At 38.7% G+C, this 12,766-nt stretch overlaps 1 protein-coding gene across 1 annotated transcript; it reads left to right on the top strand.

The window, feature by feature from the left end:
* The first annotated feature begins 425 nt into the window (after positions 1-425).
* Positions 426-12,501, top strand: KIAA0408 (KIAA0408 ortholog). The gene is made up of 5 exons (XM_068985366.1): positions 426-560; positions 5,332-5,691; positions 5,780-5,859; positions 8,733-10,065; positions 12,328-12,501. The coding sequence occupies exons 1-5, from the start codon at positions 426-428 to the stop codon at positions 12,499-12,501; spliced, it is 2,082 nt and encodes a 693-aa protein (XP_068841467.1).
* Positions 12,502-12,766: the final 265 nt, after the last annotated feature.

Consider the following 12,766-nt stretch of genomic DNA (forward strand, 5'->3'; position numbering starts at 1 on the left):
AATTCTATCTTTAGATTAGGCGGTTAGTTTAAGGAATACTTATATCTCACACATATATTTAACCATCCTGTCCACTGTAATTTTGCTGTCTGGTTTCAGAAAGAGGAAGAAAAAAACCTGGATGATACTTTTTGTTTGTTTGTTTTTGATTGTGCTAGTCTCTTCTTAAGCAGATATTTTTGTCATCTCGTCTTTTGAGTCCAATTTTCCTATGGTTTGTTTATATCAGTGGCTCTTGACAATCTGATAAAATGTTTCCAGAAAGCACATGGATTTGGAACTCTCTCTTGTTATGTTTATATTAGGCTTTGTTTTAAAGGCAAGTGAGACTGCTTCAAATAAAACAGCTCCAAGCTTCCAAGAAACAGTGAAGAGAAGGCAGAGACGAACAGAAATACCCCTTCACTAACACTCACACGGTTACCATGGACCTGCACAAGCCGTGCGAGAACACAGAGAGTAACTGGCACAAGGAAAAAATGGCATTGCTGGACCAGTTTGACAATGAAAGAAAGGAATGGGAAAGTCAGTGGAAGATAATGCAGAAGAAGATAGAAGAGGTACGTGTTGATTTGTTTGAATACTTTGGAAACTTAAAACGCAGAATGAAGATCCTTTTGGTTTGTTTTGTATTGGAAACTGCTTTTACTTTCCAATTCTACCTGAAAGATACATGTCTCAGTGGTAATAGCATAACCTAACCCACTGGTAGTGTAGGGACTGTACTTATTTTATAACTTTGCATGAAAACTCTAAAATATGTCCGTTTGCTCTTTTCTGACTAAAATGCTGATGGTATCAAAAGTGAGGTATGTATTTTGCATGAGTTTTCAAATGCCAAGCTCAGTGTGAAAATAAAAGAAAAGCATAATTAGTGGAACATACCTTTAGAATATTACAATTGGGCATTAAAATAGATCTTTTCTGAGGTAATTTATGAATAATGTCTACTAAAGGGAATTATGTACTCGATTATTCAGTATAACCAAAAGGAGTGTCGTATATCAAAAAGAAAATGACGGTGGACATGATATTCATCCTGGCAAGGAGCACCACGTTTGCTGCTGCTGCTGCTAAGTCGCTTCAGTCGTGTCTGACTCTGTGCGACCCCAGAGATGGCAGCCCACCAGGCTCCTCCGTCCCTGGGATTCTCCAGGCAAGAACACTGGAGTGTGTTGCCATTTCCTTCTCCAATGCATGAAAGTGAAAAGTGAAAGTGAAGTTGCTCAGTTGTGTCCGACTCTTAGTGACCCCATGGATCACGTTCATTGGCACATTTATTAGAAAAGAGTTTATGAAAAATGACATGCCCAGAATCTGATACAAATAGTTTTATCCTATCAGCCTGTTGGACCTTGAATATTTCCTTTATTATCTGCATTGATGTATATTCAGGCTTGTTCCAACTGAAAATTATTTATACTTATCTTGCTTTCTTGTAACATCCCTGCTGTTGACTTACATGGTTTGTGCACATTGTCAAGACAGTTATTTTAACAGACTCCTTGGCCTTCATTCACAGGCAATCAAAGCTAATGCTTTGTTTATAGCGCAAATAATTTTCTTATTAACAGCCATGTAATTGGTTATGAATAAAATACAAATTGGCATGCTAAAAGGAAAAATAAAAAAAAGAATAGCCATTACTCTATTAGAGAATTCCATGGACAGGCCATGGGGTCGCAAAGAGTCAGACATGACCAAGTGACTAACACAAAGTCATTAGACTATTCTTGGAAAATCCAGCTGAGAAGTCAGGCATGTAGTAGATGATTGCAGATTGAAAGGAGAATTTACTTCATGTCCTTCTATAGTTTGGAAAATGCATGTTGCTTCCTCTGTTAACTCCTCCACCCAGAGTTCAATTGGATCAAAAAGGAGACGGCTAAATCAGAGTCTACAATGCCAGTGTGGAACCTGAACTCATAGGTCACTGGCTTCTCAAGGTTTGGAAAATCCATTAAATAATAGTCTCAGATAATTCTAGCATCTGAGCAAACTAATTAAGGGAGTCAGGGTTAGTCTAGCCAATTGTTTAAGCCACGTAGCTTAAGATGGTAGCTAAGATAGTCTGCTGTCTGGTTAAATTTGTTATTGTCAAATAATTATTCTGACAGCTCTGCAGATTCCATCTATAGAAGATATGAGCCTTATCAATTAGCAGGCATTAAACATACTTGGAACTTAGGTGATAGTCCATAAAAATACTGACAGAAGGAATGGAATATTTTTTCTTTATCTTGGATAGTAGCTGTGGTGCTATTTATGTCATGATGCCTGCATTGTACAGCACCATACCTGAGAATATGTTTGAATAATGTGCTTACCCAGACTACCCGGCCAGAGAGGATGCTCTACAATACCTGAAGACTAGCGTTGTGTCCCCCCTGTGATAACAATATAGTTGTCCCTCAGTAGACACGGGAAATGGCTCCAGGAGACTCCATGGATACCAAAATTCATGGATACTCTCAAGTTCCTTATGTAAAATGGCAGAGTATGTATGTATTCTTTTCCACTCCCAGTATTTGTACCTGTAATAATGTACCTTGAATATCTTCCTGCTTAGAAGCTACAAAGCTGGGTTAGAAAAGATTGGGCAAAATAGGAAATTGTCCTCACATGTCATAGAAAGTCAAGACAATATTGTTAACTAAAGTTAAGTCTACACTTGGAAAAATGTAAGATACCACAAGCCTGTGCATGTGTGCGTGCTAGTCACTTCAGTCATGTCCGACTCTCGCGACCCTGTGGACTGTAGCTCACGAGGCTCCTCTGTCCATAAGATTCTCCAGGCAGGAATATGGAGTGCATTGCCGTGTCCTCCTCCAGGGGATCTTCCCGACCCAGGGATCGAACTTGTGTCTGTTATGTCTCCTGCATTGGCAGGCAGGTTCTTTACTAGTAGCACCACCCTAAGAGACTGTATTTCTTTCTTATTTATCACGAATTCTGTGTTTTAAATCAGACACAACTTATTAAGTCATGTGCTAGAAAATTTGACATTTTTAGGTGCATGCTTATAATTTCTGTGATTCCAAATAAATGTATCATTAGTGAGAGGATCAGTATTGGGTATTAAGATGCTAATGATTCTTTATTCAGCCACTATCCACAGTCATTGCATTTGCTGTTACAAAGTGAAGACGTAGATCCTTGGATCTTTGAAACCTAGACTGATCCAGATAGTTACTCTTAACAGAGTTAATAGACAGCTGGGGATTTTTCTTTCTTTTTTTTTTTTTTTTTGTCACTTTGCCATCTTTCCTGCCTGTGTCCTTTGTTTGAATGATCAGATACCCATTGAAAACAGCTGAGTACCAAGTAATAGATTTCCTTACGCAAAATAAATGGTTTCCCATCAATAATATAATGTTTTTTGTTTTTTCATACATCACCTAAGTCCCCAAGAGAATTTAAGATGTCAAATAGAATTCTGTGTAAATTAAAGTATCTCAGAACGAGACGAGAAGAGAAAGGTGAAATGAAGACAAGAGGAAGGATCCCTTGCAAAATGCATGCAGCAGGTCCATCTTTCTAGCAAGTAACAAAAAATTATCAGATGCATATTTCTCAATATTCAGGAAACAAAAGCAGACTAATTTTCCAGAAAGAGTACTTTGGTCCCTAATTTTACATTGAAGCAAATTTGTTTTCACCCATGACTCCTCTAAAAGAGGACAGTGCCACCATGAACATCCTTAGATTTAGCCTGGTGCTTTTGAGGGTTGCTTCTTATTATGCCCCTCAAGGTCAGCCAAAATTATAATGCCCACAGCAGTTCAGTACAGATAATTTTACAGGAGCCAAAATGGTTGATTCATGATGGCAATTTGATGCTATCCTGACTTCATCCAACGACAAATTTATGACTAGGGCAATAAATGCACTGCATATCCTTCAGACAGTAACCATATTCTAGTGCTTCTCTCTGAGGTTTGCGTAAATACTGAGCAGAAATTAATCTGTTATTCTATTCTTTGATTAATAGATCTCATGCAGATATAGGATGTGACTGTAAAATGTAGAGTCATTTGTTTTAAGTCTTTGGAATTTGACAAGCTTTCCCAGAACTCAAGCCTGAAGAGAAAGTCACTAATTACCTGCAGGTTAAACTAAATCCTCAGGAACTAATTTGGGGCAATTAATAAACTAATAGATGATCAAAGCCGTAGAGTTCAATTGTATTACATAGGACAGGCTCACACTTGTTTTAATTAGAACAAAGGAAGAAACTTTTTTTGAATGTATATAGCCTTGGAAGTTAAAAAAAAAAAAACAAGTCTGATAATTACCTACCCCTCACCCACGTAACTTCCTAAGGAAACATCTTTTGATGATGAAATAACTACTTAAGGGACAGAATGAGCCTGAGTTACTATGTGAGATTGTCAGTCGTTTAGACAGTTCAATGTTGACTTACAAGTAGGATCATGTATTTTTAAAATATGGCCTTAATGTTGGTTAAATTAGAGCACATTGCCAGTAATTGGGAGAAGGCAATGGCAACCCATTCCAGTACTCTTGCCTGGAAGATCCCATGGATGGAGGAGCCTGGTAGGCTGCAGTCCATGGGGTCGCCAGGAGTTGGACATGACTGAACGACTTCACTTTCACTTTTCATTTTCATGCACTGGAGAAGGAAATGGCAACCCACTCCAGTATTCTTGCCTGGAGAATCCCAGGGATGGGGGAGCCTGGCGGGCTGCCGTCTATGGGGTCGCACAGTGTCGAACACAACTGAAGCAACTTAGCAGCAGCAGCAGTAGCCAGTAATTGATCGGGGTCCTTCCAATTTTGTTAACAGTGCTTCTGTATCATTATGACATCTATATATAAATGCAGGTTTCTGTCATTTTTGAATGAATTGATTTGTACTCAGAAAAATAGAAATTACCTTCTTTGCCCTACTACATGTAGTCTTTATGGTTCATCAAAAGTTGCTCCAGCTAATCCAGATTTTAGAAGCATGATTTGGAAGCATTAGCATTAGTGCCCTGGAGCAGTCTATGTATGCATGCGTGCTAAGTAGCTTAAGTCATGTCTGACCCTAGGGACTATAGCTCACCAGGCTCCCCGTCCATGGGATTCTTTAGGCAAGAATACTAGAGTGGGTTGCCATTTCCTTCTCCAAGGAATCTTCCTGACTTAGGGATCAAACCCAAGTCTCTTATATTTCTGCAATGGCAAGTGGGTTCTTTACCATTAGTGCCACCTGGGAAGACCCACTATATAGTAATATGGCCAAGAGAACTCAGAACACTGTGTTTAGGATCAAAACTATTGAGAAAGTAGGTTAGGGGGAAATTTTTATCTTTGTTTTCCTTATAGCTCTGCCATGAAGTAAAGCGTCGGAGGAAAATCAACATGAGTGAACGTGCTAAGGTCATTGATTTTGATTGTGAGAAGGCTGTTGGAGATAAAATGGAATCTTCTGCAGATTACCCCAATTCAGGACAATGTAAATTTACAGGGATACATCCCAGGGACATTCTGGGAAAAAAAGATAAAACAGAGCAGAGTTTACTCAGGGAAAGAAATCAAGTGTGCAAGGAACAAAAAACAATCAAAAAATCAAAAGTAGGGTATATGGATTCTGAAGCCAGAGACAACCATAAAGAACGTGGGGCCCGGCCTGACTGGAGGACTTCTGAGGCAGAGAACAAGAGCTGCTCTGGCGCCCTCAACACAGTAAGTAAGACGGGATTGGCCTTGGACTGTTTCTAAAGAAATATTTACATTTCAAAGGGCTAACATGCTATTGCTTATATGTATAAAGGCTCTTGAAGAACTTGCCAAAGTTAGTGAAGAGTTATGCAACTTTCAAGAGGAAATTCGAAAGCGGTCTAACCACAGAAGGTAGGCTGGTACATCTATGATGATTTTTATGTTGAAAAATCAAGATGGATATTGTTTTAAGTTAATGAGTCCAAATTACCTTTCACATTTAACACTTTGTTAGCAAGAATTAGTAATGTTACTAAAATCTGCTATTTTAGGAGATAAAAGTTTAAATTGTACATTTCTTTGATCATTAATTCTTAAAGTAAATTTCCTGGTTTTCTTTATAATTTGACTGTTAGGTGTACTTCACTTTTTATTGATGTTTAGCGTAGTTATGCTTGCCATTGTGCTCAGTCACTCAGTCCTGACTGATTCTTTGCGACCCTAGGAACTGTATAGCCCACCAGGCTCTTCTGTCCATGGGATTCTCCAGACAAGAATACTGGAGTGGGTTCCCACACCCTCCTCCAGGGGATCTTCCCGACCCAGGGATCAAACCTGTGTCTCCTGTACCTTCTGCATTGGCAGGTGGATTCCTTCCCACTGAGCCACCTGGAAAACCCCAACACTCACCATAATAAACAGTAAATTAACAAGTGTATACAATGGCATTCTTTTTGTTTTGAGTATTTGGCCAGTGGAACAGTATGCTGGGTTAACCTAGTTGAATACATCTTTCAGTTCAGTTCAGTTCAGTTCAGTCGCTCAGTTATGTCTGACTCTTTGTGACCCCATGAATTGCAGCACGCCAGGCCTCCCTGTCCATCACCAGCTCCTGGAGTTCACTCAAACTCACGTTCATCGAGTCCGTGATGCCATCCAGCCATCTCATCCTCTGTCGTCCCCTTTTCCTCCTGCCCCCAATCTCTCCCAGCATCAGGGTCTTTTCCAATGAGTCAACTCTTTGCATGAGATGGCCAAAGTACTGGAGTTTCAGCTTTAGCATCATTCCTTCCAAAGAAATCCCAGGGCTGATCTCCTTCAGAATGGACTGGTTGGATCTTCTTGCAGTCCAAGGGACTCTCAAGAGTCTTCTCCAACACCACAGTTCAAAAACATCAATTCTTGGTCACTCAGCTTTCTTCACAGTCCAACTCTCACATCCATACATGGCTACTGGAAAAACCATAGCCTTGACTAGACTGACCTTTGTTGGCAAAGTAATGTCTCTACTTATCAATTTGCTATCTAGGTTGGTCATAACTTTTCTTCCAAGGAGTAAGTGTCTTTTAATTTCATGGCTGCAGTCACCATCTGCAGTGATTTGGGAGCCCAAAAAAATAAAGTCCCCATCTGTTTCCCATGAGGTTATGGGACTGGATGCCATGATCTTACTTTTCTGAATGTTGAGCTTTAAGCCAACTTTTTCACTCTGCTCTTTCACTTTCATCAAGAGGCTTTTTAGTTCCTCTTCACTTTCTGCCAGAAGGGTGGTGTCATCTGCCTATCTAAGGTTATTGATATTTCTCCTGGCAATCTTGATTCCAGCTTGTGCTTCTTCCAGCCCTGTGTCAAATTTAACAATGTGGTGTTTTAATTTTATAATGATGTTCTGCTGAAATATTCTGAATTATTTATTTCTCTACATTTATTATGTATATAATGAAAGCATTCATAATTTTCAGACAATATACTGTAAATACATACACACATATGTATTTACACAATGCAGTAAAAATGCTGTTTCAGTTCAGAAACACCTATATAATTCTAAGGGTAAGTTTTAGCCAAATTGAAAAATAAATTGGATTCTCTGCAAGTTGAAATTGCTCTAAAATCACCACTTATCTCCTTGTGGGACAGTGTACTTCTCTTAGAAGCTATAGCAATGTGAACCTTTATTTTTCTTTATTTCTTTGGAAGCTCAGAGAGAATTTTTGTACTGACTTACAACAGATTTTACTTACCCAACCATGTTTTATACATAATTTTGCCTTCCACTTTTCCCACTTAGCTTTTGCCTAGTAGGTATTCATCTGTGCTTTATTATAAGCTATCTCATAATGGAAGTTAAATACATATAAATGTGGCTTCTATTTATCAATATGATTAATTAATGTTAATTTGTGAACCCACATTATTGCTACATTTAGGTTTTAATTTTGATAATTCAGAAAATTCTTACTTTCCAATTTGCTTTTACAAACCATCCCTGGTATAAAGTTCTCACTGTGACTTCATGGCCTTTAGAAAAAAAGCTAAAAATTCTTAATATGTAATTCAAAGTTATTGCAATTTGACCTAGCATTTCTCTCTTATTTGTCAACATTCCTTCCCACTCTGTTTTATATTCCATCTATGCCAGATTACTCACTGTAGCTTGAGCAGACACATGATTTTTACTGCAGCTTAAAAAAAAAAAAAAAGTCCTTTACTCATCAGAAAAAAAAAAAAGCTCACTTTTCTTTCTTGTCTAAATAACACCTCCCATTTGGTATTGCTCATGTCTCTGTGCTTTGATTCAGATTTCTGGAATGAAATAGAATGTTATTTCATTAATTTCTTAGAATGCTATTTCAAATTCGAGAGGAGGAGATTGAGCTCAGACGACATTATGAATAGGAATTCAGTAGGCCAAGCTGACATGAGGAAATGGCACGAGAAAACCTATGGAAATGGAAACACCAATAGGAGACACCCAAGAGACTATACAAAGTGGAGTCTGAGTGTAGGTGAAGTTTAAGGTAACAGAAGAATATGAGAGACAGTTTAAAAGACAGTTCGGGTCAGACTATGTATATAGTCTTGAATACAACACTGAGTGGTGGTCTTTATCCTATAGCAAAAGTGACTTGAAATTTTGTACTAGGAAATTTATATAAAAATATTGTTTAAGGAAGTTGTGACTCCTTTTCCTATAATAGAATCCATTGTTTTAGGCCCAATATCTTTTAAGAGCTTATCATAAACAAAGACATCACTAATACAGCATGTTTTATAATTTTTAGGATGAAGTCAGATTCTTTTCTCCAGGAAACACCAAATGTAACGAATACTCCTCATGGAGGTCACATGATCAACAACAGCCAGTGCATTCCTTCAACCAGTTTAGAAAACGAGAAGTGGAAAAACAGAAAAAATCTGAGCTGTATCAATGTTTTCCAGAACAATTCCAAGAAAAAAGATGGAATTGATACAACTGATCTGAAAAGAAGTGAAACCCCACCAATTCCTCCTCCAAGAAGCACATCTCGAAATTTTCCCAGCTCATATTCTGTACAAGCCCACGAAAGTTGGAAGGAATGTTTAGACCACAGCAGCGTGGTGGCCCAAGAGGGTCAAGGTGAAAAAAACAGCCACCCTCATTTCCTTTGGAAGCATGATGAGATGTCTCTGCTGGGTCTAAATGAAGGGAGGACTCTGAATGATGGTATCACGTGTCCTTCTTTGGCACCAGAAGCCAAAGTAGATAACAAGCCTTCATGTAATGAAAATGTTGGACTTAGCATGTGGTTGTGCAACACTGGGCTTTGTGCAAAAAATAGCCCCTCTACACTGTGGTTTCAGAAAGCCTGCTCTACTCCAGATAAGCCAAAATATGAAAAGGTAATTCCAGATCACTCTGCTAAATCTCCTCCTGATCTTCTTATAAGCAATGACTGTAGCTCCTTAGTGTCACAGAGCAGCGGCCCACTGAGAAGTTTCAGTTATGGCTTTGAAAAGACTACTGGGAATGAAAAGCTGGCAAAAAAGACTGATGAATTTAACAGAATTGTATTTAGAACAGATAGAAATTGCCATGCTGTACAACAAAGTCAAAGCTGCTCAGAACGATCCGAAGATCTTCAGCGCTGTGAGACCTTGGCTGCGTGCACAGGCAACGTCTCAGTCAGTGATGGTGTTTCTGACGTTCTGAAAGCCAGTGCCCCCATGCCTGTGCCCAGGGAAAATGTGCCTGATGATTCCACCAAAAACCCCACACCAGGCCAGTTCGCACAAACACGGGAGCCCAGAAGCCCTAGCAGTTACCGGAATATGCTTCACGAGCATGACTGGAGACCAAGTAGTTTGTCTGGCCGGCCAAGGTCCGCAGACCCCAGGTCAAATTATGGTGTGGTGGAAAAGCTGCTAAAAACCTATGAGACGTCTGCGGGGTCTGCATTGCAGAATTCTAGATGCTTCCAGGCCAACTGGACGAAATGTAGTTCTGATGTCAGTGGTGGAGCCACATTAGGTCAGCATTTAGAAAAGCTCCACATAGAACAAGAGCTTGAGCACAAGACAGAAATGCATGGAGCACAGCACGTGAAGCAAGGGGTAGATCGGAGAAAGGCAACTGAGGTGAGAAAGCAATCTAACATATTTGGTGGAACTGCACCCATGTTTAGCAATGGCTCAGTGTTCAGTCGTTTGCCCATTCATATAAATACAACATAGGCAAATGTTTTGACATCTTTTTAGTTCTTTGACCCTTCATTTGTGAATAAATATAAACCTTAGGATTGTAACTCAGCACGAACTTTTAAAAGTTTAGTTTTTAAGCCTGGGTTTGGTACATTACAGCTTTTATTTAAATTCTGAAATAGCAGAAAATATAATGTAATAAATGGGCTCAAGAAAAAAATGATCAAATATTTGTTGTGTTTCTTTCTTGAAGAATATTCTGAATGTGAATTTGTTCATTTATAGAATTTTATCCTATTAAAGTTTATATATTTTAAAGTATATGGAAAGTATTTTAAAAATAACTTGTATTTTTCTGTTATTAGCTATGATTGGTTCAGTCATTTCCAGAATTTGATTTGTGTTCTTCCTCATGGGATTATTCACATGAATATGAGTTTGGTTAAAAAAAAAACATCATTTAAAATAGTGCCTCATAAAGTTCTCTTATGGTGGAGCTAAAAGGCAGTATATGAAAAAAAAATGATAGTATAGCATAAAAACTTTAAAGTCATTATTATAGGTATAATAATGCCTGGAAAATCCCATGGATGGAGGAGCCTGGTAGGCTGCAGTCCATGGGGTCGCTAAGAGTCGGACACGACTGAGCGACTTCACTTTCACTTTTCACGTTCATGCATTGGAGAAGGAAATGGCAACCCACTCCAGTATTCTTGCCTGGAGAATCCCAGGGACTGGGGAGCCTGGGGGGCTGCCGTCTATGGGGTCGCACAGAGTCAGACACGACTGAAGCAACTTAGCAGCAGCAGCAGCAGCAATGTGTGGAAATTGTCCCCCCAAAATGGATATTTAAATAAACTTACCTTTTTTATTACAGTGTGCTTGCAAAAGAGTGTAATCTTAGAGGGGAGAAAAGAGGTTGAAGAGATCTGTATTTACAATGAAGAGCTATCCATCAGTACCTTATACAGATAATTTATTAAAAGTTACAAGGTGGCATACTGTTATAATTAGGCAATACTTTGAAAATCCTAGTTTTACAAACCACAGTGTGTATGCAGCATAGTTTTAAAGGATGCTAGTTGCCTCCTTCTGGTGTGAGAAATTTTTATGTGGTTTTCAAGTCCTACAAAAATATCAGTTTACATCCAGTTGATCAGAAACTTTGTCTGTTTGCCCAAAGTGCAAATAACTATCCTGCTTTTGTATGAGTGTTGTTTAGTTGAGCCCATAAATACCTGTAAGGCTTCAGATGGAAGGGCATGGACGTGGAAGCATGTGTACAATAATCAGCCAAAAATTCTCATTAACAAATATTATTAAATATTTCCCATTTTTGCAATGATTGGAGATTTGAGAAGGGTCCTATACTGTAGATCCTTAAGAGCAGTTCTTATATTTGGGACACCCCTGGTGGTGTGGTTAAGAGTCCACCTTCCAATACAGGGGACATGGGTCTGATATCTGGTCAGAGAACTAAGATCTCACATGCCCAAGGGGCTACTAACCCCAAGCGCCACATCTAGAGAGATGCCTCACACATGGTAACTGAGACCCCACTCAGCAACAAAAGATCCCACATGCCCCAATTAAGACCCAGCACAGCCAAAAGTAAATATTTTAAAAAAGAACAAAGTTCTATTTTAAAGTCTTTTAAAGATAATTTTGAAGCTTTTAAAAGATTGATAGTAAGAGTGGTTCTTAGTGAACAAAAAAAAAGATAGCATCAGACAAATCATTTGGTGATTTGTGTCCTTTTTGTTTATGATCTCTAACAGTGTCAATAACTTGACATAAAATAACCAGACGCAAATTAATTCTTCTTTAAATTATTATCTTTAAAAAACTGAAATATCCTAACACTCCACTAAGGAAAATCTTTAGTTCCATCATATCAGTGTTACCTGACATAAACTTTGAGTTCTAACATAAGATTAACTTACATAGTTCTAAAAAGAAATTAGTTGTATTAAAACTTAGTACAATGAGATCCACAAGGTTAGCAAATGCCATATTCATATTCAAAGTGAGCTGTTTTGATTAAAACATCCCAGACCACAAATATTAGACAAAGAGTTTCTTTAATTTTTCTTGCTTGTAAACTTGGTCACACATTAATCCTACAGTTGGGATCCATAATATATTAAGCTCTTTGTTGGTTCCTGAATGGTGAGGTGAAAGTCTTCTTTTGTGTCTTAGGAATCCATGGCAGTGAAATCCTCACCTGGAAAAGGATTTTCCCGACCTGCTAGACCAGCAAATCGCCGTCTCCCATCCAGATGGGCGTCTAGATCTCCTTCAGCACCTCCTGCCTCGCGGAGAACTGCCCACAACTTCCCCATTCCTCTGCGATCAGAAGCATCGATGGTCTAAGTCTCTGGCCTGGATTGCTAGACTACGAGAGTCCCGATTGCCAAACAGAGTGTTCCGAGTGTTTACAGCCAATTCTGTCTCTTCTGTACCTTTCAAGATTACTGGGACAATTTAAACCTTAACTTCCCATCAGTCTTCAGTGTTTTTAATCTATGGAGTAATTATCTTCCTCTATTTTGATTTCCTAGATCAGAATTTTTTAATGCCATCCTCATTAATTTGCCGATATGATTTAAGTCGAAACAGTGTACTATATTGTATATTC

The sequence above is a fragment of the Capricornis sumatraensis genome, chromosome 13 (genome assembly GCF_032405125.1).
Source record: "Capricornis sumatraensis isolate serow.1 chromosome 13, serow.2, whole genome shotgun sequence".
Taxonomy (NCBI): domain Eukaryota; kingdom Metazoa; phylum Chordata; class Mammalia; order Artiodactyla; family Bovidae; genus Capricornis; species Capricornis sumatraensis.

Excerpts from the sequence above, each read along its gene's own strand:
- KIAA0408 (XM_068985366.1), top strand. The coding sequence starts at position 426 with ATGGACCTGCACAAGCCGTGCGAGAACACAGAGAGTAACTGGCACAAG. Across the intron at positions 5,692-5,779 it reads GCTCTGGCGCCCTCAACACA|GCTCTTGAAGAACTTGCCAA; the intron begins GTAAGTAAGACG and ends ATATGTATAAAG. Across the intron at positions 10,066-12,327 it reads ATCGGAGAAAGGCAACTGAG|GAATCCATGGCAGTGAAATC; the intron begins GTGAGAAAGCAA and ends TTTGTGTCTTAG.